At 42.7% G+C, this 25,216-nt stretch overlaps 1 protein-coding gene across 1 annotated transcript in view; it reads right to left on the bottom strand.

Moving 5' to 3' along the window:
• The window catches only part of LOC126202937 (cubilin-like), a 771,281-nt gene that overhangs the window by 699,598 nt on the left and 46,467 nt on the right, over window positions 1–25,216 (bottom strand). The window contains exons 4-6 of the mRNA XM_049937033.1: window positions 24,387–24,533; window positions 14,549–14,596; window positions 6,202–6,342 (exon numbers count right to left, since the gene is read on the bottom strand). Coding sequence (XP_049792990.1) covers window positions 6,202–6,342; window positions 14,549–14,596; window positions 24,387–24,533 — 336 coding nt within the window. The remainder of the gene's footprint in view (window positions 1–6,201; window positions 6,343–14,548; window positions 14,597–24,386; window positions 24,534–25,216) is intronic.

Raw genomic sequence — 25,216 nt, forward strand, 5'->3', positions numbered from 1 at the left:
CTGTATACTAGCCACAGTACATTGATGTCTGTTTTTTAAAATCCCGCTGGCGCATGCGTGGTGTATCGAGTAGTCGCTGTGCATGCTTTGCATGAGCGCATGCGCTTCTGCTGCAAGTCTGTGGGCTGCTGAGAGCGTCCTCCGTGGTGAAAACTCGCCTCATCGATGTCAGGTCGATCATCTCCACGCGGTAAAATCACAGAACGCCGCCGGCTACGCAGAGCACGAATGTTTTCTATTTGAAACTGCCGTTCCGATTGATAATAGCCACAGGCAGACGTATTTCTACTGATTCACAGCTAAAGGAGTTCCAGAAGTCTGAAGTAAGGATCAAAATTGTTGTTGCATTGTATTTCATCGAATGGTGAGTAGAGATACAGTGTTCTGCTATAGGTGATTTAATGTCTTGGAGGAAGCGAGTGTACCACATTAGAGTTCACTTCAGTGATATCAAGCTAGTGGACGCGCTCCTACAAGCCTGCAAGGAAGAAGCAGGTCAAAGGCAAATATTTCTACAATTTGTTAGAAACGTGGACAACAAAAAACACTTTGGAAGCGGCCTTAGTGAAAACGGCTATCGACGTCCAGTGTCTCCCAGTTGGCAACTAACGATACAAAGAAGTGTGGTGAATAGCGGGCTGAGCCCCTGCATATGCGGCTACCACACAGACGTGCACTGCGGGCCAGGTACGTTTTCTGCCACGAGCTACGACGGCTATTCGGAAAGTAAGGAACGATAGGTCGTGAAATGGAAACCACAGTGACAATCAAACCGTTTTATTAGCAACAGTTAGCTACAACTTTCAGCTACTTACACTACTGGCCATTAAAACTGCTACACCACGGAGATGACGTGCTACAGACGCGGAATTTAACCGACAGGAAGAAGATGCTGTGATATCCAAATGATTAGCTTTTCAGAGCATTCACATAACGTTGGTGTCGGTGGCGACACCTACAAAGTGCTGACATGAGGAAAGTTTCCAACCGGTTTCTCATACACAAACAACAGTTGACCGGCGTAGCCTGGTGAAACGTTGTTGTGATGCCTCGTGTAAGGAGGAGAAATGCATACCATCACGTTTCCGACTTTGATAAAGGTAGGATTGTAGCCTATCGCGATTGCGGTTTATCGTATCGCGACATTGCTGCTCGCGTTGGTCGAGATCCAATGACTGTTAGCAGAATATGAATATGGAATCGGTGGGTTCAGGAAGGTAATACGGAACGCCGTGCTGGATCCCAACGGCCTCGTATCACTAGCGGTCGAGATGACAGGCATCTTATCCGCATGGCTGTAACGGATCGTGCAGCCACGTCCCGATACCTGAGTCAACAGATGGGGACGTTTGCAAGACAACAACCATCTGCATGAACAGTTCAACGACGTCTGCTGCAGCATGGACTATCAGCTCGGAGACCATGGCTGCGGTTACCCTTGACGCTGCATCACAAACAGGAGCGCCTGCGATGGTGTACTCAACGACGAACCTGGGTGCACGAATGGCAAAACGTCATTTTTTTCGGATGAATCCAGGTTCTGTTTACAGCATCATGATGGTCGCATCCGTGTTTGGCGACATCGCGGTGAACGCACATTGGAAGCGTGTATTCGTCATCGTTATACTGGCGTATCACCCGGCGTGATGGTATGGGGTGCCATTAGTTACACGTCTCGGTCACCTCTTGTTCACATTGACGGCACTTTGAACAGTGGACGTTACATTTCAGATGTGTTACGACCCGTGGTTCTACCCTTCATTCGATCTCTGCGAAACCCTACATTTAAGCAGGATAAGGCACGACCGCATGTTGCAGGTCCTGTACGGGCCTTTCTGGACACAGAAAATGTTCGACTGCAGAAATGAAACTCAGAGAGAGCAAATTAGGCTGTATTGTGAATAATCAAACATTTCCAATTGAAAAAGATCCAGGAGCACCTTCATTGCCCCTGCAGAATGCGGCTGAGAATTGTTTTGAAGAAGAAAACGCACGACAGTTATGTAATGTTGGCTGCATAAATAAAACTCCTCCCGAACAGGCCATGAAGGCCCAACGGCACCGACCGGTCGCCGTGTCATCCTCAGCCCATAGGCGTCACTGGATGCGGATATGGAGGGGCATGTGGTCAGCACATCGCTCTCCCGGCCGTATGTCAGTTTCCGAGACCGGAGCCGCTACTTCTCAATCAAGTAGCTCCTCAGTTCACAAGGGCTGAGTGCACCCCACTTGCCAACAGCGCTCGGCGGACCAGATAGTTACCCATCCAAGTGCTAGCCCAGCCCAAGAGCGCTTAACTTCAGTGATCTGACGGGAACCGGTGTTATCACTGCGGCAAGGCCGTTGCTTGTTGGCTGCATAGCTTCAGGCGAAATTTCTCACCAGGCCCTCGTGCTTGGCGGGAGACACTATTGTTCTAGGTATCTTTATGTGTGCTTCCTGTGTGCTCAGGACTGAAAAGAACGACGTAATGCGATCGACGGTCACACTAGAGACACTGTCCAACACACCTGTGCAAAACTTCATTTTCATTGTGGTTTCCATTTCGCGACCGATATTTCCTTACTTTCCAAATAACACTCGTACTTTGCTTGCTTCCCGCCACAGTGTCGGGGGAGGTGTTGGAGGGGGGGGGGGGGGTAACCGCGCCGACATCTCATGCGCATCTTGCCGTGAATAGTGCAGGCACATTTCCGTGTGGTCATGTGCCAAAGTGACGAAGAACTTCTATTCATCCACTCTCGGATATTTAGGTCGCTGCTCAGCCCCTCGGTACCTAGTGATGTTCAGGGCTGTGGACTTCTGTAAGCCGTCCTCCAGCCTATGCTCCGTCTTCAATGCCTGCCGCTCCTGCTGCCCATCAGATGGAGTTGTCCCGCATTCGCCGTGAGCAACGTATGATGCTGGAGTTCCGTCAGCCACTCCAGATGGCACGACTTTGCTGAAACTGCATCGTGACTGCCCTCGCGGGCCGCGTCGCTCACTGCTTCACAGGAGACGACTGTTGACTGCCCACAGATCACAGCTCCACGGGACCGTGCCGCTAGAGCGCATTAGTGCTCGTCAGTTGACTAAACAGGGGTCCACAGTGGCGTGAGACTGTGTCACTACAGTAAACTGGGTATACTTTGACCGATTTCCGGATTGAAAAGTGATCATCAAGACTGTTTTTTAACTTCTGTGAATATTATGGTAGTGAACTTAAGGGCTTAATATATTTTGTAAAATACAGAGGAATTAATGTGAAAAATTGTAGGAAGTCAAAGCCGGCACGGATCTGGGGATACATTAACAGCTCCACTCCACCAAAACTGTCAATTACCATTCCACTAGTGGACAATATTTCAAAAACAGAATGAGACTTTGACCATCCAGAAATCAAGTCATTGATCTACAGCTTTATTAAGTGTTTTAGTAATCCTCATGAACTAAAAAAAATCCTCGTCCGGTATATAAATCAAACAGTGTGATATCATAAAAAATTATAAATATAATAAAAGGTACTACAAGGAAGCACCACACATAATTCCAGATGAGCATAATACTTTCAGTTCCATTCACTTTAAACCTAAATCCTCGTTTCAAAACATCCAGAGCAGATAGTACTTAGGTTATCTGTTCTCCATTTATCGAGTCAGTATCTGTGGCCAAACAAACTTCATTCCTTGTTCCCGAAGATATTTAACATCATACGTTATATTTGAATCACTGCCTGAACCACAGTAGCATACAATTTGAGAAACGTATGATTTTCTTAGTCGTAGGCATATTAACAATTACAAATGAGCCAATGGATTTTGCACTATAAGATTTCAACACATTGTTTTGTAAACAGTATAAGTCGGAACAGATTCGCCAGCTGTTGCGCAAGAAAGTCGGCGCTACATGTCGCCATCTAGCATATATTGATGGGACTCTGCAAAAAACGACATATACTAAATACCCAACTGACAACCAGCAGAGAGCTGTAAGGCTTTTGGTGCACGAATGGTCAAGGAAACCACAGCCGTCAGAAGATGCCCGGTCCTCCCTGCTCATCGCCCACTACGACGTCATTGTGAGCATCAGCTAGGCATCGTCAAGAACTGACAAATGCCACTAGCAGACAATATTTAGCGTTTACGAAGAATAGCAGCACGAATGGTGTCAAAGGCCCGTTTGATTTACATGAGAGTGGCATGGAATTGCTGAAAAGCCTCATCTGGCAACGTTTGAAGACATATTAGATTTCGAGAACCAGTGTTAAGTGAGAAACCTAGTAATATACTCACTCCCATGCGTATCACTCCCTCGGGAATGTTCAGACAAGATTATACTAACTACAGAGCTCACATAATAATTTAAGCAGTCATTTGTCCTCGCATATCTGTGAATGGAACGGGAGGAAAACCTAATGTGTGGTGCAATGGGAAGTAGCCTCTACCATGCATTTCACAGACATTTACGGTTAGATACAGATCGCAAACTCACGCAATAGTCCATACATTCTTTTCTGTCCGTTACCGAGTGGTGCAACAGACAGCAATTAAAATACACGTGTAACAATAACAACTATTCATTTAGTAAGACTAGAACTCAGTACAGCTCCTGGGGACGAATGTAAATATTGTAGGTACAGCTTGTAAATTTTTGTTTTTCATAGTAATGAAGATAGTAATACCATATGTAGAAATCCTATAACATTTTAGTACAGACACAGGTTGTTAAAACGATCTAAATAACGAATCGTGGAATGGTTTGAATCGGTAACTAGAATTAACTATATAGGTCAGTTTCACTTACCGAGTCCTGTATTTCTCAGACCCGTACTTTTTGTAAATTCTCGTTACTTGTGTACTCGTCCCGTTAGGTTTAACAATTAGTATCGAAAGTTAATGCTGATTCATAATATTATTACTTCGCCATGCGCTACACTGTACTGGATTTAAAGGTTCTCTGTGCTTTTCTTACTAGACTAAATTACGGTAATATTTTATTTCAGACATGTATACTTCTCTTTTTCTGTTCTTATTCATTTTCTTGCCTTTAATTCTTGTCAGAATAATTTGTGGCTAATTAATTTATCACGTGAACGGTGTTTGTAATTTTATCGTATGCTACATTTGTTTGTTTACAAATATGATCACTTGCTTTCAAAGATTGCCTCTATGCAGCGGCTCTGCCTTAGGTATGACGTCATTGCTCAAAGCCGACGACTGGAATCGGACACTAGAATTGACCACAACAGATAACTGCACGCACAAAAGCAATAAGACTATGAATTTATCTTATTTCAAGCTAGTAGGCCTACTGTTTAAAAATACTATCTGTTAGTGGTTTTGTACATTTGTGTTGTACACCAGTACATCAGGAATTTCCACGTGTTTAATTATTTTACCGAAGGTTTCGTAATTTCCTTATGAACTCTCGCGTACTATACCCATTAGTTCTGACTTCCGAAAACATGGCGTAGTGTTGTTCAGCTTGCTTCACTCTGGTCGCGGTGTTGCCTCTATACGTTATTCTATGTCGTTGCTATCGATATCTTCTGACGCTGGTCTTCTTTATTTCTGTGGTGATGCTAGTAGTTTACTGCATATGGTATGTGTGTGTGTGTGTGTGTGTGTGTGTGCGCGCGCGCGCGCGCCGTACTACGTTTCTTGGTCAGCGTAGCCCCGCTTATCGAGGATTTCAATTCCTTGCACCGCGCTCTCTCATTGCATTTGTGCCTTGAAAATGACGAAGTGTTGAACTGTCGGAATATCGGCAGTTGTGGAAGACGTCACTCGCCTCCATCCCAGCAAGTTGTTTGAAAACTATCGTTTACATTCAGTAACGTTCTTGGTTTTCCAATTTTGAAGCGTTGATCACAACGATCTACACTCTATGTACAGTGATCCTATGTCGTGGCTCTTAGAATTTCGAAGTAGTGACCACCAGTCTGCCATAAAAGCAAGATAAAGTTGTCAATAGTAAACGTATTTTAATCGTAGTAGGTAAATCGTATTTTTTAGAGAGATAGCAAGCGTTTTTCACCATGTAGCTATTTTCATGCATTTCGGTGCAATTGAAAATGCCTCGAATCGGCGGTTCAAAAACCTAATTGTCCCATTGTGAAAATACTCTCTCGTCGCAAATGCGTTAACACCGTAGTAGTATGTATTATGCATCGCACTTTGTTGTTGCATATGTTTGCCACTTGTGTAAAAATAAACAACTGACCTGCCAGTTAGACGGACAGCGGCACACGAAGCCGTTATACTTGTCTTCACAGGTTCCGCCGTTCCGGCAAGGGTTGCTGGCACATTCGTTCGTCGACAGACTGTTCCGAAGCCTCGTGAGAGAAGACTCCAGCCGGGACACCTACAGCAAAATCAAAATTAAAATCAGATAATTATCTTCGAATTTTGATAAGACTCAATACACATGCTCCAGTATTACTCACAGAACTCCAAAAGCTGTAAACACATGCGTCTCAAACAATGAAATACAAGCAGTAGAAAGTATCCAGTGTTTTGAACTACTAATACGAATGGAGAAAATAGCTTATTCTGCATATTTCCTTTCACTCATGAGTTGTGATATCATTTTCTGGGGAACTCAATATAGATGTACAAAAGCATTATATTGAATGTTACTTCTAGAACACCTTACAGAGATCTGTTGTAAAACTAGGTATTTTGACAACTACTTTAAAGTGTAAATATTTATTAAGGTTTTAAGTCGTTATCAATATTTCTCTTTTCTCATACAAGTACCGTAGTAAAAAACATGAATACAACTCTAGGGCAAAAAGCAACCTCTACAACGACTTCAAAGGGTTAACATTAATACAGAAAGGAGTCAGCTATTTGGGTACATATGTATTCAGCAACCTACAAGAACGTGAAGAAGCAAATATTTGCGATCAATGACTGGTGGGGAATTTGTCAAAATTTCATGTCAAATGTAACGTAGATAATGTGTATCGGTTTAAGGGGGGTAGGACGTCAAACGGGCCGACTTGGAGCAGAGAGGCACCACAGGACATTTCAATTTCCACTGTCTATAATTTTACAAATAAATTTATAAAACTTTGTCAGAAAGACCTGGAAGGATTCAGAATTCACACTCTTAGCAGTGGAAGTTGTAAAACATAACGAAATAATTTTTTTTTACATATGAAATTTCATCTTTTTTTTCACTTAGTAATGGCAGCATTTGTTGCTATAGGTGCACTTTTCTTCATAGATAAGAGATTCTTCGATGAATTTTGCACAGCATACAAACCATACTTAAAGGTGTATGAGACTCTAGACTTTTCCATATCTATTAAAAACTGTGGTAAAAATTGAGGTAATTAACTACAAAATTTGTGTTTTTTCTAAACATGAAGTTTAAAATACAACAGCTCATTCGTTTTTTCATAAATTAAATAAATTCTAGAGTTTCATGCACCTGTAAGTGTGGTATGTATGCTGTGCAAAATTCATCGAAGAATCTCTCTAACTTATGAAGAAAAGTGTACCTATAGCAACAAATGTAGCCATTAGTAAGTGAAAAAATGAATTTTCACACGAAAAAAAAAATTATTGTTATGTTTTCGAGCTTCCAATTCAATGAGTGTGAATCCTGAATCCTTCCTGGTGATGCTGACAAAGTTTTATGAATTTATTTGTAAAAGTATAGACACTGGAAATTAAAATGTCCTGTGATGCTTCTCCTGCTCCAAGAAGTCGGCCCGTTTGACGTCCCCCCCCCCCCCCCCCTTAAGATTCAAATCCTTCCAGTCCACTGAATAGTAACCTCATATAAACTCTTAAATTTAACGTTTTAGATTATTATATAATTTAGAATTAGCACTGTAATGCTCTGATAATGACAAAGACAACAAAACCATTCTTCAAGGAGCAGAGCAAAGGGCGCTAGATGCTTTCTTACCTAGATTTGGCAACTAATATTGCCCGTAAAACGCGGATAGAATTTCCAAGTCTGTAAACGATGCTGTGGCGAGGGCGAAGAAACAGGTACACCGACAAGAATTAGGGAAAAGAAGGTAGTTCTTAATGCAGAGATCATGTGCTATCGATGTGATTAGCTTTGTCACCTTCCACGACATTAGCCTTGTCACATTAGAAGAAACTGTAGGAAACCGCAATGTGGGAGGTGTAAACGAAATGGACATTCAGAGCGGGAATGTCACCGCAAGTTTCCACACGTATAAAGAAAGTTGTTACGGAGTTCGCACCCAGTGTTAAACGAGTAAAGGCATGGTGTAGGCATTGTGCAGCGTTCCTGTACAGGTGAGCACAAGATGTCTGTCTGAGGTACCAATGGCGAAGGAATGTTTGAACGGCTGTGTAGGAGGAAAGAAGTGTAGATTTTTACAGGATGCAGGATTGTAGGTATCCGTAGCAGCACAGGGTATACTTGCTGTTAGGCGTTTTAACCTTTCTTATTGTGGACTAAGTGGTGCAGATGAAGGTAGTATTCATTCGTTCGGTTCGGCATTGATGAACTTCCGAGTGGGAGGGGGAATATCTTTTCGGACTGCGTGGAAGTACTTCTTGAGTTAGAAATAGCTACGATGTCGTACTTGGACTAAATTTTTTAAGTAAACATCACGGCAAAGTCGATCTGGAATGATGCAGGTGGAGGGGACATCGAAAAATATTGTGACAACTTCACATGTCATGCATGCTATAGTACTTAATCAGAAAAGACGCCATAGCTGACTAGCAAAAGTCAGAAAAAGATATTTCACTGCATAATACTGACTTAAGCAAGCAGAAAACATTGAAAACATGGAACCATGTAAAAATAAGTGTACATCACCACTGCTCAGGCACAACAACATTCAAGAAGGTTAACACACAAGTGTTGATCAAAGTAGCTACAAGCCAAAGTCAGAGAATAAGTTCAAAAACCAAGGTCAAAGAACAAGTTCCAAAATAGATTAAAACTGTGTGCCCGACCGAGACTCGAACTCGGGACCTTTGCCTTTCGCGGGCAAGCGCTCTACCGTGAGTACCGGGCGTGAGTCGTGCTTCGGTAGCTCATGTGGTAGAGCGCTTGCCCGCGAAAGGCAAAGGTCCCGAGTTCGAGTCTCGGTCGGGCACACAGTTTTAATCTGCCAGGAAGTTTCATATCAGCGCACACTCCGCTGCAGAGTGAAAATCTCATTCTGGAAACATCCCCCAGGCTTTGGCTAAGCCATGTCTCCGCTATATCCTTTCTTTCAAGAGTGCTAGTTCTGCAAGGTTCGCAGGAGAGCTTCTGTAAAGTTTGGAAGGTAGGAGACGAGATACTGGCAGAAGTAAAGCTGTGAGTACCGGGCGTGAGTCGTTCTTCGGTAGCTCAGATGGTAGAGCGCTTGCCCGCGAAAGGCAACGGTCCCGAGTTCGAGTCTCGGTCGGGCACACAGTTTTAATCTGCCAGGAAGTTTCATATCAGCGCACACTCCGCTGCAGAGTGAAAATCTCATTCTGGAAACATCCCCCAGGCTGTGGCTAAGCCATGTCTCCGCTATATCCTTTCTTTCAGGAGTGCTAGTTCTGCAAGGTTCGCAGGAGAGCTTCTGTAAAGTTTGGAAGGTAGGAGACGAGATACTGGCAGAAGTAAAGCTGTGAGTACCGGGCGTGAGTCGTGCTTCGGTAGCTCAGTTGGTAGAGCGCTTGCCCGCGAAAGGCAAAGGTCCCGAGTTCGAGTCTCGGTCGGGCACACAGTTTTAATCTGCCAGGAAGTTTCATATCAGCGCACACTCCGCTGCAGAGTGAAAATCTCATTCAAGTTCCAAAATATCTGTGCACTATAGTACAGTCACAGAGAGATACACATGCACTAAAAGAAAAATAAAAGGAATACAATAAAAGCAGACACAAATGTATATTTTTTCACCTTTAATTTAATTTATTTTATCCAGTTTTTCTTTTTCACTTAATTTCAATGCACATGATAAAAGCAAGCCAATCTTTTCGTGAAAACCACGACATAAGAAAAATATACATACTCATGTAAAATAAAATGCAATACAACAGTCACATGATGCTATTGCAATGTCATATGATACTACAATGTCCCATAATAAAAACTGTAATTGGTCTGCACACGTGGTACAAATATTAAGCAATATATAATACGGGATTGACCATTCAGATATACAGCATATTTTACTCAGATCTTTGTGCCCCCGCTCACCACTCTCTTTAAACTCTTACGCTTTTATGGAGTATGAATAATTTCACAGATGCCTTTCCTTGGATATGATAACAGATGTGTATGTATTTTCTGATAATGACTTTATTGTAAGATTTTTGATATTGATGCTGTCAGATAATATAAGGCGTATTGGGCATATGTAATGTTCCGATTATTGGAAACTAGTTTAATAAAACTGGTTAGGGATGGACAGTAGGGTCGCACATGTTATAATAATATGAATAATTACTGTTTCTGTATGACAACGTTCGAACTGATTTTAGCCTTGGCATCTCAATTGGTTACACAATGTTTAATCCTGAACTTCTTTGATGGACTTCACATGGGAATGTTTTTGGTTGATGTTTGGTTTTTGTGCTCCCTTTTTAGTGGTTATTGCTTCTCATAATGTTTTAACATTATATATTTATGTGCATTTTTATTATGTTTTGTTTTCACCAGATCTTTGGTTTGTTATGTGAAAGTGTAATACCACTGGATTTTTAATAGTATTATGTGATTATTATGTGACATAATACTGTATACAGTCTGCAGCTCCTCATTTCATTACACTATCCACGTGATTTGATGTTGAGTCGTTTGCTGCTGCCAGCTAGAATGATCACTGTAGTTGGATTGCATAATATAATTTTCCGTACATCGCATACCTAAGTGCAGTTTCATACAATATAGGTCTTACTACACAGTCAGTTTGTTTTTATTGCGTGACACTGTAGTATCATGTGACATTGCAATAGCCTCTGAAACGTCCCCTTTTATCAATTTTACTAGACTGTGCTTAACCTGACGCACAATATTTTTAGCGCAACGCAATCTGACTTTCAAGATTCCCTACAAAAGAATGGCCCTGACTAACATTAAACTATACCTTTCACAAATCACTTACCTCACAAAAATCTTCGCTGCTCAAGCTACTGCAATACAGCGAGCGCCACTACTGCCAGCTAAATAAAAGATACAAACTATGGAAGGCACTAACTACTGATAGGGATAGTTAGCAAATGAAAGATATTAATAGAGAACAAACAATGTATTTACCTTGATATCATCATATATATAGCAGTTCATGACAAATTACAAAACTCCGCCATCTCTCTCCCCACATCCACCACTGCTGGCGGCTCACCTCCAACTGCGCAACGCTACGCGCTGTTCGCAGCCAGCTGCCTAACACTACAATGGCGAGTATTACAACAATGCAAAGCAGCCACAGACTGCACACGGCACAGCCAGTGATTTTCATACTGAGGTGGCGTTACCAATAAAAAAACCTAAACAGCCTACTTACACCTCATGTGACTGTTGTATTTCATATCATTGTACATGACTATGTATATTTTTCTTATGTGGTAGTTTTCACAAATGGTTGCTTTCCTTTTATCATGTATATTGAAATGATGTGACAAAAATAGGATAAAATAAATAAAATTAAAGGGGAAATAATTATACATTTGTCCTAATTTATTGTATTTCTTTTATTGTAATTTTAGTGTATGTGCATCTCTCTGTGACTGTACTATATTGCACAGATAATTTGGAAATTGTTCTTTGACCTTGTTGCTTGACTTTGGCTTGTAGCTTCTTTGATCAACACTTGTGTGTTAAACTACTGGATGTTATTGTGCCCAAGCAATGGTGCTGTGCACTTACTGTTGTTACATGGTTCCATGTTTTCAGTGTTTTCTGCTTGCTTGAGCCAATATCATGGTGTGAAGTATCTTTCTCTGACTTTTGCTAGTCAGTTATGGCGTATTTTCTGGTTAAATAGCATGTATGACATGTGAAGTTGGCACAGCATTTTTCGAAAGTACGCTTAATTTTTCCAACTGATAATTCTCATGAAAATGTAACATGTGTTGATATTCACTATTTTCACTTTGTTTCCTTGTTTTTCTTGCCAGTGCTGTGAAGATGATCAGTGATCGAAACCGGTTGTGAATAAATATTTATTGGTACAGAACAGTTGTATCATGCATTTCTACAAGTATATCACTGCTGTTGAAGGTCGTCTGAAAAAATATTTGCTTTACAAAGTAGCTTCCCTAAGTCTACAAAGGCTATAAACGTAGGTTTGCCTTTCCTTAACCTGCCTACTAAGATAAGTCATAGGATCAGTAATGCCTCGTGTATTTCTACATTTCTCCTAAATCAAAACTGATCTTTCGCGCTGATTGACTTCTACTAGATTTTCGATTCTTCAGTAACCAATTCGTGTCAGTAGTTTCCACCCATGACTTATTAAACTGATAGTTCGCTAATTTTTACACCTGTCAGTAACTACTTTCTTTGGAATCGTAATTATTACATTCTTCTTGAAGTCTGAGGGTATTTCTCCTGTCTCATACATCTTGCACAACTATGGAAGAGTTTTGTCACGGGTGGTTTTTCCGAGGCTATCAGTAGTTCTGACGGAATGTCGTCTACCTCTGGGGGTCTGGTTTTGACTTAAGTCTTTCAGTGCTCTGTCAAATTCTTCTCGCAGTATCGTATCTCCCATCTTATCTTCATCTACGTCCTCCTCCACTTCTATTACCTTCAAGTCAATCTCCGTTGTGTGGACCCTCTGTATACTCCTCCCACCCTCCAGCGTTCCCCTCTTCGCTTCAGACTGATTTTCCATCTGAGCTCGTGATAATCATGCAATTGCTTCTCTTTTCTCCAACGTCCTCTTTAATTTTCCTGTATGCGGTATATATTTTCCCCCCAATGAAAAATGCTTCTAAATCCTTACATTTTTGCTCTAGCCGTTCCTGCTTAGCCATTTCGCTCTTCCTTTCAAACTCATTTTTTAGACGTTTGTACTCCCCTTCGTCTGCTTCATTTACTGCATTTTTATATTTTCTTCTTTCATCAGTTAAATTCATTGTCTCTTTTGTTGTCCAAGGGCACTTCACTATTTAATCTCTTAAAGCTCGCCTTCTATTGTATTCCATTCCCTTGCCCTAGTCAACTGTTGCCTAATGCCCCCTCTGAAACTCTCAACAAACGCTGGTTCTTTCAACTTACTCAGGTCCCATCTCCTTAATTTCTTACCTTTTTACTGTTACTTCACTTTTAATCAACAGTTCGTAACCAATAAATTGTGCTTAGAGTCCACATCTGCCCTGTAAATGCCGGAGGATATAAAATCTTGTTCCAAAATCTGTGTCTTACCGTTATATATCAGTCTCAAAGCTTCCGCTATCTGCAGACCTCTTCCGCAAATACAACTTATTCATGAATCTTAAACCAAATGTTAGCGATGATTAAATTATGCTCTATGTAAAATTCGTGGCTACCTCTTTCATTCCTTTCCCTCAGTCCATATTCACCTGCTATTTTTCCTTCTTTTCCTTTCCTACTATTGAATTCCAGTCCTCCGTCACAACTAAATTTTCGTCTTCCTTAACTATATGAATTATTTCTTTTATCTCATCATACATTTCTTCGATCTCTTCATCTTCTCTGGAGCTAGTAATATAAACTTGTATTACTGTGGTGGTAAAGGCTTCGTATCTAACTTGGCTACGACAATGCATTCACTATGCTGTCCATAGGAGCTTATCAGTGTTCCTATTTTTTTATTTATTATTAAACCCAGTCCTTTACACCTATTTGTATTTGTAACCCTGTATTCACCTGACCAGAAGTCCTGTTCCTGCTACCACCGAACTTCACTAATTCCCACTATATCTAATTTCAACCTACCCATTTCCCTTTTCAAATTTTCTAAACTACTTGCCCGATTAAGGGATCAAACTTCCCTCCTCCGATCCGTAGAACGCCAGTTTTCTTTCTCCTGGTGACGTCATCCTCCTGGATAATCCCCACCCGTAGATTCTAATGGTGGACTATTTACTTCCGGAATATTTTACCCAAGAGGACGTCATCATCATTTAGCCATACAGCAGAGCGTCATACCCTCGGGAAAAATTACGGCTGTAGTTTATCCTTGCTTTCAGCCGTTCGCTGTACCAGCTCAGCAAGGCTGTTTTGATTAATGTTACGAGGCCATGTCAGTCCGTCACACAAACTGCTGCCCCTGCAAATACTGGAAAGGCTGCTGCCCCTCTTCAGGGAGCGCACTTTTGTCTGGCGTCTCCACAGGTACCACTGCGTTTTGGTTGAACCTGCTGTACGGGTGTCTGTATCGCTGAGGCACGCAAGGTCCATTGTTCGTGGGTGGACGTACTGGGTAAATGCTCGAAAGTAGTAATATCTTTGACATAGCATAATACTATACCGTAATGTGTAATTTGCGAGATAAATACTCGTAGAAGGTGGCATATAGGTGCCGAAGTCTTGTTGAAAAAGATAGAAAAGTATTTTACGAAAAAAACTTCGAAAATTAAACAAACGTAAAAGAAGGTAGGCAGTACAATTCGTTACTCACCCTTCCGGTAAGGCTATTTACTCTGCGTCGCAGGGCGTTAACAGCAGTCTGCAAGAGAAAACGACTATCAGCTTGTACTTGTAAATTGTAACATACAGGTGCAAGATAAAAACATGTCGCTTGTAAAAATCAAAGGAAATTATCTGTGAGGCAAATGCTACAAAGGCTAGAAAATAGTGACTGCTGAAAGTCTGGCACAATGAATAAAATTTACGTATTTATTATGAGACTATACGATTAATTTAACTGTTAAGGAGAATTGAAATTAATTGGTGGGGAAAGTAAGAGAAGGAAATTTCGTTGTCGAACATGGACTGAGGGAAATGAATGAAAGCGGAAAGCTCCTGGTAGATTTTCATGCAGAGCTCAATATTCTCATTGCAAACACTCAGTTTCAGAAATGTAATATAAGATTGTATACGTGGAAAACCCCTGTAAAAATATGAAGTTTATATAATGGTAACAAAAAGATTCACACAATTATAGCTTTCGGCCATTAAGGCCTTTGTCAGAAACACACACACACACACACACACACACACACACACACACAAACGCAACTTTCACACATGTCTGCAGTCTCAGATAACTGAAACCACACTGCGAGCAGCAGGACCAGTGCATGATGGGAGTGGCGACTGGGTGGGGTTAGGAGGAGGCTGGGGCAGGGAGGGGAAGGGATAGTATGGTGGGAGTGGCGCACAGTGAAGTGCTGCAGTTTAGACGGAGGGCAGGAGAGAAGGTGGGGCGGGGGGGGGGGGGGAGGAAATAGCAGAAAGGAGAGAAATAAAAAGAAATTAAAAGACTGGGTGTGGCAGTGAAATGACAGCTGTGTATGGGAACAAAGAGTCGGCTGGATGAGTGAGGACAGTGACTAATGAAGGTTGAGACAAGAGGGTTATGGAAACATAGGATGTATTACAGGGTAAGTTCCCACCTGCGCAATTCAGAAAAGCTGGTGGTGGTGGGAAGGATCCATATGATACAGGTTGTGAAGCAGTCATTGAGATGAGGGATACCTTGTTTGGCAGTGTGTTCAGCAACAGGGTGATCCACTTCTTTTATGGCCACAGTTTGTCGGTGGCCATTCATGTGGACAGACAGCTTTTTGGTTGTCATGCCTACATAGAATGCAGCACAGAGGTTGCAGCTTAGCCTGTAAATCACATGACTTGTTTCACAGGTAGCCCCACCTTTGATGGGATAGGTGAGGTTAGTAATCGGACTGGAGTATGTGGTGGTAGGAGGATGTATGGGACAGGTATTGCATCTAGGTCTATTACAGGTGTATGAGCCATGAGGTAAAGGATTAGAAGCTGGGATTATGTAAGGAAGGACATTTCTCATTTCAGGGCACGACGAGAGGCAATTGAAACCCTGGCAGAGAATGTAATTCAGTTGTTCCAGTCCCGGATGGTACTGAGTTATGAGGGTAATGCCCCTCTGTGGCCAGCCTGTGGGACTTTGGAAGATGGTGAGGGACTGGAAAGATAAGGCATGGGAGATTTGTTTTTGTACAAGGTTAGGAGAATAATTACGGTTAGTGAAGGCTTCAGTGAGACCCTCGGTATATTTTGAGACGGACTGCTCATTACGGCAGATATGGCGACCATGGGTGGCTAGGCTGTATGGAAAGGACTTCTTGTTATGGAATGGGTGGCAGCTGTCAAAGTGGACGTATTGCTGGTGGTTAGTAGGTTTGATATGGATGGAGGTACTGAAGTAGCCATCAATGAGGTGGAGGTCAACATCTAAGAAGGTGGCTTGTTGAGTTGAGTAGGACCAGGTGAAGCAAATGGGGGAGAAGTTGTTGAGGTTCTGGAGGAATGTGGATAGGGTATTCTCACCTTCGATCCAGATAGCAAAGATGTCATCAATGAATCTGAACCAGGTGAGGGGTTTAGGATTCTGGGTTTTTAGGAAGGATTCTTCTAGATGGCCCATGAATAGGTTGGCATAGGACGGCGTTATGCGGGTGCCCATAGCCATACCACGGATTTGTTTGTAGGTAATGCCTTCAAAGGAGAAGTAATCGTGGGTGAGGATATAGTTGGTCACGGCAACTAGGAAGGAGGTTGTTGGTTTGGAAGCCATACAGCGTCTGGAAAGGTAGTTTTCAATAACAGTAAGGCCATGGGCATTAGGAACGTTAGTGTACAGGGAGGTGGCATCAACAGTGACGAGCAGAGCACCATGTGGTAAAGGGGCAGGAACTGTGGAGAGTCGATGGAGGAAATGGTTGGTATCTTTTATACAGGAGGATAGGTTCTGGGTAATAAGGTGAAGGTGTTGGTCTATGAGAGCAGAGATTCTCTCAGTTGGGGCACAGTAAATGGCCACAATGGGTCGTCCTGTGTGGTTGGGTTTATGGACTTTAGGAAGCATATATAAGGTGGGGGAGTGGGGCATGGTAGGTGTAAGTAGAGAGATGGACTCTGGGGAGAGGTTTTGGGATGGGCCTAAAGATTTTAGTAGTGATTGGAGATCCTGCTGGATTACTGGAATGGGGTAAAAAAAATGGTTCAAATGGCTCTGAGCACTATGGGACTTATCTTCTGAGGTCATCAGTCCCCTAGAACTTAGAACTACTTAAACCTAACTAACCTAAGGACATCACACACATCCATGCCCGAGGCAGGATTCGAACCTGCGACCGTAGCGGTCGCGCGGTCCCATACTGTAGCGCCTAGAACCGCTCGGCCACCCTGGCCGGCTGGAATGGGGTCACTGTGGCAAGGTTTGTAGGTGGAAGTATCTGACAGCTCATGGAGTCCTTCGGCCAGGTAATCCTTGCGCTTCAAAACAGCGGTGGTGGAGCCTGTGTCTGTAGGTATGTGTCTATTGCTGACAAAGGCCTTAATGGCCGAAAACTATAATTATGTGAATCTTTTTGTTGTGCCTATCGCTACTCAGCATCTCCGCTGTATGGTGAGTATCAACTTTCCTTCTCTAATATTGTTACATTCCATCCTGGATTTTCCATTGTTTGATTATATAATGGTAAGACAGATATTTAGAAACCAGGTTCTAAACTGAACAATTATTCCAGGGTCAGATGTGGAACTATAATTCATTGACTCTGAAATGCAAATTAAAGGTAAAGAAATTGCAAAAAAGTAGCAAATTAAGGAGATGGAACCTAGATAAGTTGAAGGAAGGAAGGATGATTACAGCTGAGCGTCCCGTCGACAACGAGGTCATCACGGATGGAACAGAAGGTCGCATTACGTAAGAATGGGAAAGGAAACCGTCTGTGCGCATTTTTACAGGAACCATAACAGTATATGCCTCAAGCGATTTATGGAAAACACAGAAAATCTAAATCAGGATGGCTGGATGTGTGTTTTTCCAGTGTGCTGGAAACTGCACCAGATCACTCGGTTTCGATAAGACGAAAAAAGCAGATGTTGAGAACTTCAGAGGAGACATTAGACAACGGTTGCCTGAGACAAGGCAAAGAATAGCAATATACGATAAGTCGATGGCTTCGAAGGGTTAAATATCGTACACAGAAGATTAAAAAGTAGGAAAAAGACTAGATTAATCTGAAGTACATTGCAATATGGAAATGTGATCCAGTGCCTCAAGAATGGACAACGAAAATTTTAATTCCCATTCTTAAACTAAACAAAGATCCTCTTAACCTTCGTCTAACAGATCGACAGCGTTATCTCCACGTTTGGTAGAGACGTCTGAAAGAACGGTTAAAACGAATTAGAATGGTGGATGGAGAGGAATAATGTTCTGCCCAAGATCAGTTGGGATTTTGGAAAGGAACGAGTTCTCCTGACAATAGAGATTTTGACAAATGTCATTCAACAGACCTTCGGGAATTAATCTTTTACGTTTCCGTTTTTCTGTGATATAACTGGAGCTCACGACAAAGTGTAAACCACAGTACTAGAAACAAAACTTGCTTCCAGAATGAGATTTTCATGCTGCAGCGGAGTGTGCGCTGATATGAAACTTCCTGGCAGATTAAAAATGGTTCAAATGGCTCTGAGCACTATGGGACTTAACAGCTGAGGTCATCAGTTCCCTAGAACTTAGAACTACTTAAACCTAACTATCCTAAGAACATCACACACATCCATGCCCGAGGAAGGATTCGAACCTGCGACCGTAGCAGTCGCGCCGTCCGGACTGAAGCGCCTAGAACCGCTCGGCCACCTCGGCCGGCACAGATTAAGACTGTGTGCCTGACCGAGACTCGAACTCGGAACCTTTGGCAGGCTGTGGCTAAGCCATGTCTCCGCAATATCCTTTCTTCCAGAAGTGCTAGTTCTGCAAGGTTCGCAGAAGAGCTTCTGTGAAGTTTGGAAGGTAGGAGACGAGGTACTGGCAGAACTGAAGCTGTAAGGGAGGAAGGATCGTGAGTCGTGCGTGGGTAGCTCAGATATTAGAGCTCTTGCCCGCGAAAGGTAAAGGTCCGAGTTCGAGTCTCCGTTCGGCACACAGTTTTAATCTGCCAGGAAGTTTCAAAACTTGTTTCAACAGGATGACCTCTTAAAGATTTAAACTTATCTGAGAAATTAAGCCTTTATCAGAAAGAAGAATCTATGTTAGGTACAACGGTAATGCCATCGGGCCTTGTATACTGGACAATGCTCTTCCTCAGGGAGCCAAACTGAGCTCCCTCCTGTACATAGTGTATACTCGAAACCTTGAAAAATGTTTCTCGCCAGGAGTATTAACGTACAACTCACTGATGATCTTTGCCTGTTGAACCGCTGAACCAGGAGAAGAAATTATAGATCACGCTGTATCAAATCTTAGAATCTGGCTGGAAGAGACTGGCTTGGAGATAATACCGGAAAAATCATCAGTACGGGTGTCGATTTTACGCGAAGAGAGTTCCATATTGCCCGGGCAGTATGAGGCTATGTGGAATAAACATCCCCTTCCGCAGCCAAGCGAAGATTTTGGATATGAGAAATGACTCGAGGTTAATGTGAAGACCTCACATAATGATATTTCTTCTAAGATATAAACAAAGATGGATGCACTGTATAGCCGGCACATCGTGGGAGCTCACACGATAATCTGCCGACCTCGTATAGCACTCTCGTGAAATCTCTCTTGGATTATGGATGCATGTTATACTATGATGGGCCAACAAATTTGTAACCAAACTGGACAGAAGTCGGTATCGCTTTATTCGACTGTGCACTGAAGTCAAGCTATCCACACCTGCGAATGCTCTCCTCGTTGAGGCAGGGGAACCACCAGTGAGTATTAGAACATTAAAACTTGCGAATAAATTCATTCTGGAGCGAACCTCACAGACCTGACAATATAATGATTCTCTAAAACCGTAGACCGAAATCAACGTTAAACTCAGTACCACCTTCCTGAATTTGACGAGGATGTATAAGGATGAATCGAAGACCATCGGTGGTGACAAAGTACGATGCGCCATATAGAACCCTGCAGAAAATTATTAAGCCCTTTATTCCGGACCTAAGAAGGAAACAATCTACTAGGCGGAAGCCATCGCAATTAGGGAAGCAGTAAAATACAGCAGATCTTGCGCACAAAGCAGTACGCTGATGTTAACCGATTCCACAAGCGTGCTAAAGAGCCTCAAAAAATCAGAATGGAACAAAAGTGTCTCGTCTATAATTATAGACATTATTAAAGAAATGGCGATAACCAAGCAAGAACACTAAAAAGTTTCTCGTGGATTCCAGGGCACAGTGACATCTTTCATATTGAAATAGTAGACAGCTTAGTGAAGCAAGTAATGGATTTAGGCGAAATATCGAGCTTAATCAATGAAACAGCGAGAAACGACTGGCAGACGCAACGAGATTCGACCAAGATTTCGAAAGGAGTGCATTATGCCCAGCTGTAAGCTAGTAGAGCATTAACTCCTTGGAGCACCGATAGGAATAGAAGCAGACGATTCGTAACAATGCACATACATGATGACAAATTTCCAACCCATCTATTCGAAGCAGGATCGAAGGAACCTCCTTTATGTGATTTATGTAATGAAAAAGAAAGACTTGAACCATCCACTATTCCCGTGTACCAGATCAACACACGACAAAAATCATTTATCAGCTTATTGGTTAACGCAGATGCTCCCCTATCAACGTCATCTTCAGCGTTGCTGTGAACGCAGGAGAATAAACTGTTACTGAATGTGGCGTCCAACCACTTAAATAAGCGTCTCCTAACTATATAGATATGCCGTGTAGACGATAATGTGGATGTTTTGTATGATGTAACGCCTTTTGTTATGGTGTAACCACTTTATGAGTAGTTTCTGGTGATGTCATATAGCAATAATTTATTCATAGAATACTTTAGTTTTTTGTAAATGGCAATTAACTAAGTGCGTGGTAGAATAAGCATTAAGAATGGTGATATGTAAATGTGATGCGTGCCTGTATGGCGATGGCCAAATGACAATAAAGAACATTGAATAATATATAACACATTACATTTAATTGCTGAATGGAGTAACTATAAAAATACAACAAATCAATTAAGAAAAATGTAAGGCAGGCGCCTAAAAATATCAAAATGCCAAAGCAAGTATGGCTCACAGAGAATTGAAAATCCCTAGAAACTTGCATCATTATAGGAAAGATAGATGCTACACTACTGGCCATTAAAATGGCTGCACCAAGAAGAAATGCAGATGATAAACGGGTATTCATTGGACAAATATACTAGAACTGACATGTGATTACATTTTCACGCAATTTGGGTGCATAGATCCTGAGAAATCAGTACCCAGAATAACCACCTCTGGCCGTAATAACGGCCTTGATACGCCTGGGAATTGAGTCAAACAGAGCTTGGATGGCGTGTACAGGTACAGCTGCCTATGCAGCTTCAACACTATAAGACAGCTCATCAAGAGTAGTGACTGACGTATTGTGACGAGCCAGTTGCTCGCCCAGCATTGAACAGACGTTTTCAATTGGTGAGAGATCTGGAGAATGTGCTGGCCAGGGCAGCAGTCGAACATTTTCTGTATCCAGAAAGGCCCGTACCGGACCTGCAACATGCGGTCGTGCATTATCCTGCTTAAATGTAGGGTTCGCAGGGATCGAATGAAGGGTAGAGCCACGGGTCGTAACACATGTGAAATGTAACGTCCACTGTTCAAAGTGCCGTCAATGCGAACAAGGGGTGACCGAGACGTGTAATCAATGGCACCCCATACCATCACACTGGCTGATACGCCAGTATGGCGATGACGAATACACGCTTCCAATGTGCGTTCACCGCGATGCCGCCAAACACGGATACGACCATCATGATGCTGTAAACAGAACCTGGATTCGTCCGAAAAAATGACGTTTTGCCATTCATGCAACCAGGTTCGTCGTTGAGTACACCATCGCAGGCGCTCCTGTTTGTGATGCAACGTCGAGGGTAACCGCAGCCACGGTCTCCGAGCTGATAGTCCATACTGCTGCAAACGTCGTCGAACTGTTCGTGCAGATGGTTGTTGTCTTGCAAACGTCCCCATCTGTTGACTGAGGTATCGGGACGTGGCTGCACGATCCGTTACAGCCATGCGGATAAGATGCCTGTCATCTCGACTGCTAGTGATACGGGGCCGTTGTGATCCAGCACGGCGTTCCGTATTACCCTCCTCAACCCACCGATTCCATATTCTGCTAACAGTCATTGGATCTCGACCAACGCGAGCAGCAATGTCGCGATACGATAAACCGCAATCGCGAGAGGCTACAATCCGACCTTTATGAAAGTCGGAAACGTGATGTGACGCATTTCTCCTCCTTACACGACGCATCACAACAACGTTTCACCAGGCAACGCCGGTCAACATCTGTTTGTGTATGAGAAATCGGTTGGAAACTTTCCTTATGTCAGCAAGTTGTAGCTGTCGCCACCGGCGCCAACGTTGTGTGAATGCTCTGAAAAGCTAATCATTTGCATATCACAACATCTTCTTCCTGTCGGTTAAATTTCACGTCTGTAGCACGTCATCGTCGTGGTGTAGCAATTTTAATGGCCAGTAGTGTATTATAGAAAATTTTGAATAGAGAAACCTACAAGTTTAATTCGTTTTTATAGTTTGTTACCTGTGTTGTTTACCAGTGAAATGACACTGTTGAAAGCATTACATGTACCAAAGCGTATACAAACATCGAAATGACTTATATCTTGTATGTAAGGCAAAGTTGGTGGCATCGGCAGAGCTACTGCTTAATTGTCTTCAGAACAGATGCTTTTGAGAAGCACTTCAGAGAAGAGCCATCCGGTATAATACTCTCAAAGGCGAAAAAAAAAAAAACAGACTCGGAGGCTTTATTCCAATGGAAAGGAAATTGGTACATGTGATACATGTGCAGCCAAACAAATGATTACAATTTCAGAAAAATTGGATGATTTGTTCAAGAGAATGAGCTTCACAGACGGAGTTAGCCAATTATTCGTCTGACTCTTATTCAAGCATTTCTTCGGCTTGGCATTAATTTATAGAGTTGTTGGATGTCCTCCGAGATATCGCTGGTCATTGGGCCTCAATTCGAAGCGGGACTCAGCACTGAAGACAATTAGAGTTCAGTCAATGATATTCCAGGCTGAAAACGTGTCTGGAGATGCCCCGGATGGCGGTGGGATACCAACCTCTATCGCTCCCCATATGGCCCGACAACCAGGAGTGATGGTCTGGGGTGCCATGTCTTTCCATAGCAGAAACCATTTGGTTGTCACCCGCGGCACCCTTACAGTACAGCGGTAAGTATACGATATTCTACGCCCAATTTTGTTGCCCTTAAAGTCACACCATCCAGGGCTTACATTTCAGCAAGATAACGCCCACTCACCCACGACGAGAGTTCCTACTGTCTGTCTTCGTTCTTGCCAAACCATATCTTGGCCAGCAACCTCGTGGATATCTCCCCAGTTGAGAACTTTTGGAACATTATGGACAGGGCCCACCAACCAGCACGGTATTTAGACGCTGTAACGCGCTAGTTGGACAGAATGTAGCACTCTATCCATCAAGAACACGTCCAAAAACTCTTCAATCAATGCCAAGCTGAATAACTGTTTGCGTAAGGGCCAGAGGTGCAGCAACGCGTTAGTGACTTGCTCAGTTTGTGAAGCTCTTTCTCCTGAATAAATTATTCCATTTCTTTCTGAAATTGTAATCACTTGTTTGTCAGTGCATGTGTATCATATCTACCGATTTCCGTGTCATACGAATAATGAGTCTTTTTTTTCTTAGAGTGAATAGTAATATTCTGTCAAATCTCAGTGTATGCAATATTTGCAACATAGGTGTAAGGGAGCTCCTACATTTTGCTACGACAAAGACATACTGAGGTTCAAATGCGTTTAAATCGACAGCTGTATCGTTGGTTGCTATTAATACATACGTAACAAGGTATAACAATCTTTAGTTGATACGTAGCAGTTAACTTTCGTTGGTCAGTGGATAGAGCTCTGTGAAAGTGTAAAGCGTCACCAGTAATTACGATCGTTATTTCATGGCATTTATAATGGAGAGTCTTACATGTCTGACAATGTATTTCTGCAGCTTGCATATTTTTAAAGTGCCTAATGGCATTATACCTTTAACGTACGCAATATTAAATGCATTACATGGACGTTAATATCTGAAATAATGCGAAGTAGTGATTAGCGTTTTCCTTGTTTAAAGAACTTGATAATGGGATCATGCTTTCTCTAGAAGTGTAGTGTTTTTAAGTTAAATAAATTACACATTTGGACAATTGGGTGGGTCGTAATTTCGTTCTGGCTAGACAACACAGAGCACGCGATTTGTGGGCACGTGCCGCTTAGTATAGCCTCGCTGGTACTATTACAGGAGAGAGGCACTCACCGTGCTGGCAGAGGTCGCGTTCCCTCTCTCGAGCATGGCCACGCGTCTGAGAAGTCCATTCGGCCCGTTAATGGCGTCATCCAGCTGTGACAGAAGGGATGAGCCGTCCGGAGCACCAGGCCTGCGGCTGCTGCTGCCGTTCACTGCCTGCAAAGCAAAAAGACAAGAGAAAGTCTTATTGAATGCCGTTATGTCACCACACAAGTCTCTGTGATGGTGGTGGGACCTAGGCATTAGAAGTATTTAGGTAAAACCAGATAGTACTTCACATTCAGCGTCCTGAAAAATATTTGTTTAGTTAACAACAAATTGCTTACTCTGGAACTTACTCCCATCAAGTAGGGCACAGTTTTTTCACCTCTAGGGTCTTAAAGAGCAGTGTGGTCTACTATTGGAAGTCGTCGTCTCCAAAGCCCGACAATATGTGTATAATACTAATAGTTTACCGGGTTTCTAAGCTCATGTCACTCGTCACAGAAGAATGCTGACGCAAGACGCAATTTCTTAGGTGAATGGGAATTTGCAGTCCACAAAATGGAATTTGCACGTCGTCTCTATGGTCCGACAGTGTATGTAGTGCTTATTGCATTATGAATTAATCTGTGTATGGTGTGTGTAGTGCTTGGTAGTGAAGATGAGTGGCAACGTAGCACTAGCTTGTTACGTTTTTAAATGCTATGTCCTTGGCTGTCGTTTCCACTGCGGCAGCCGTCTACGCCTCGGCCTTGCCGTCTCCCTCCGAAGAGAAGAGGAATGACGTGTACCTCTGGTACCTGATGTTCCGATACACTTGCCACACGGCAACGTCCTGCAGTTTGCCATCGTGCCAG

The sequence above is a fragment of the Schistocerca nitens genome, chromosome 9 (assembly GCF_023898315.1).
Source record: "Schistocerca nitens isolate TAMUIC-IGC-003100 chromosome 9, iqSchNite1.1, whole genome shotgun sequence".
NCBI lineage: Eukaryota > Metazoa > Arthropoda > Insecta > Orthoptera > Acrididae > Schistocerca > Schistocerca nitens.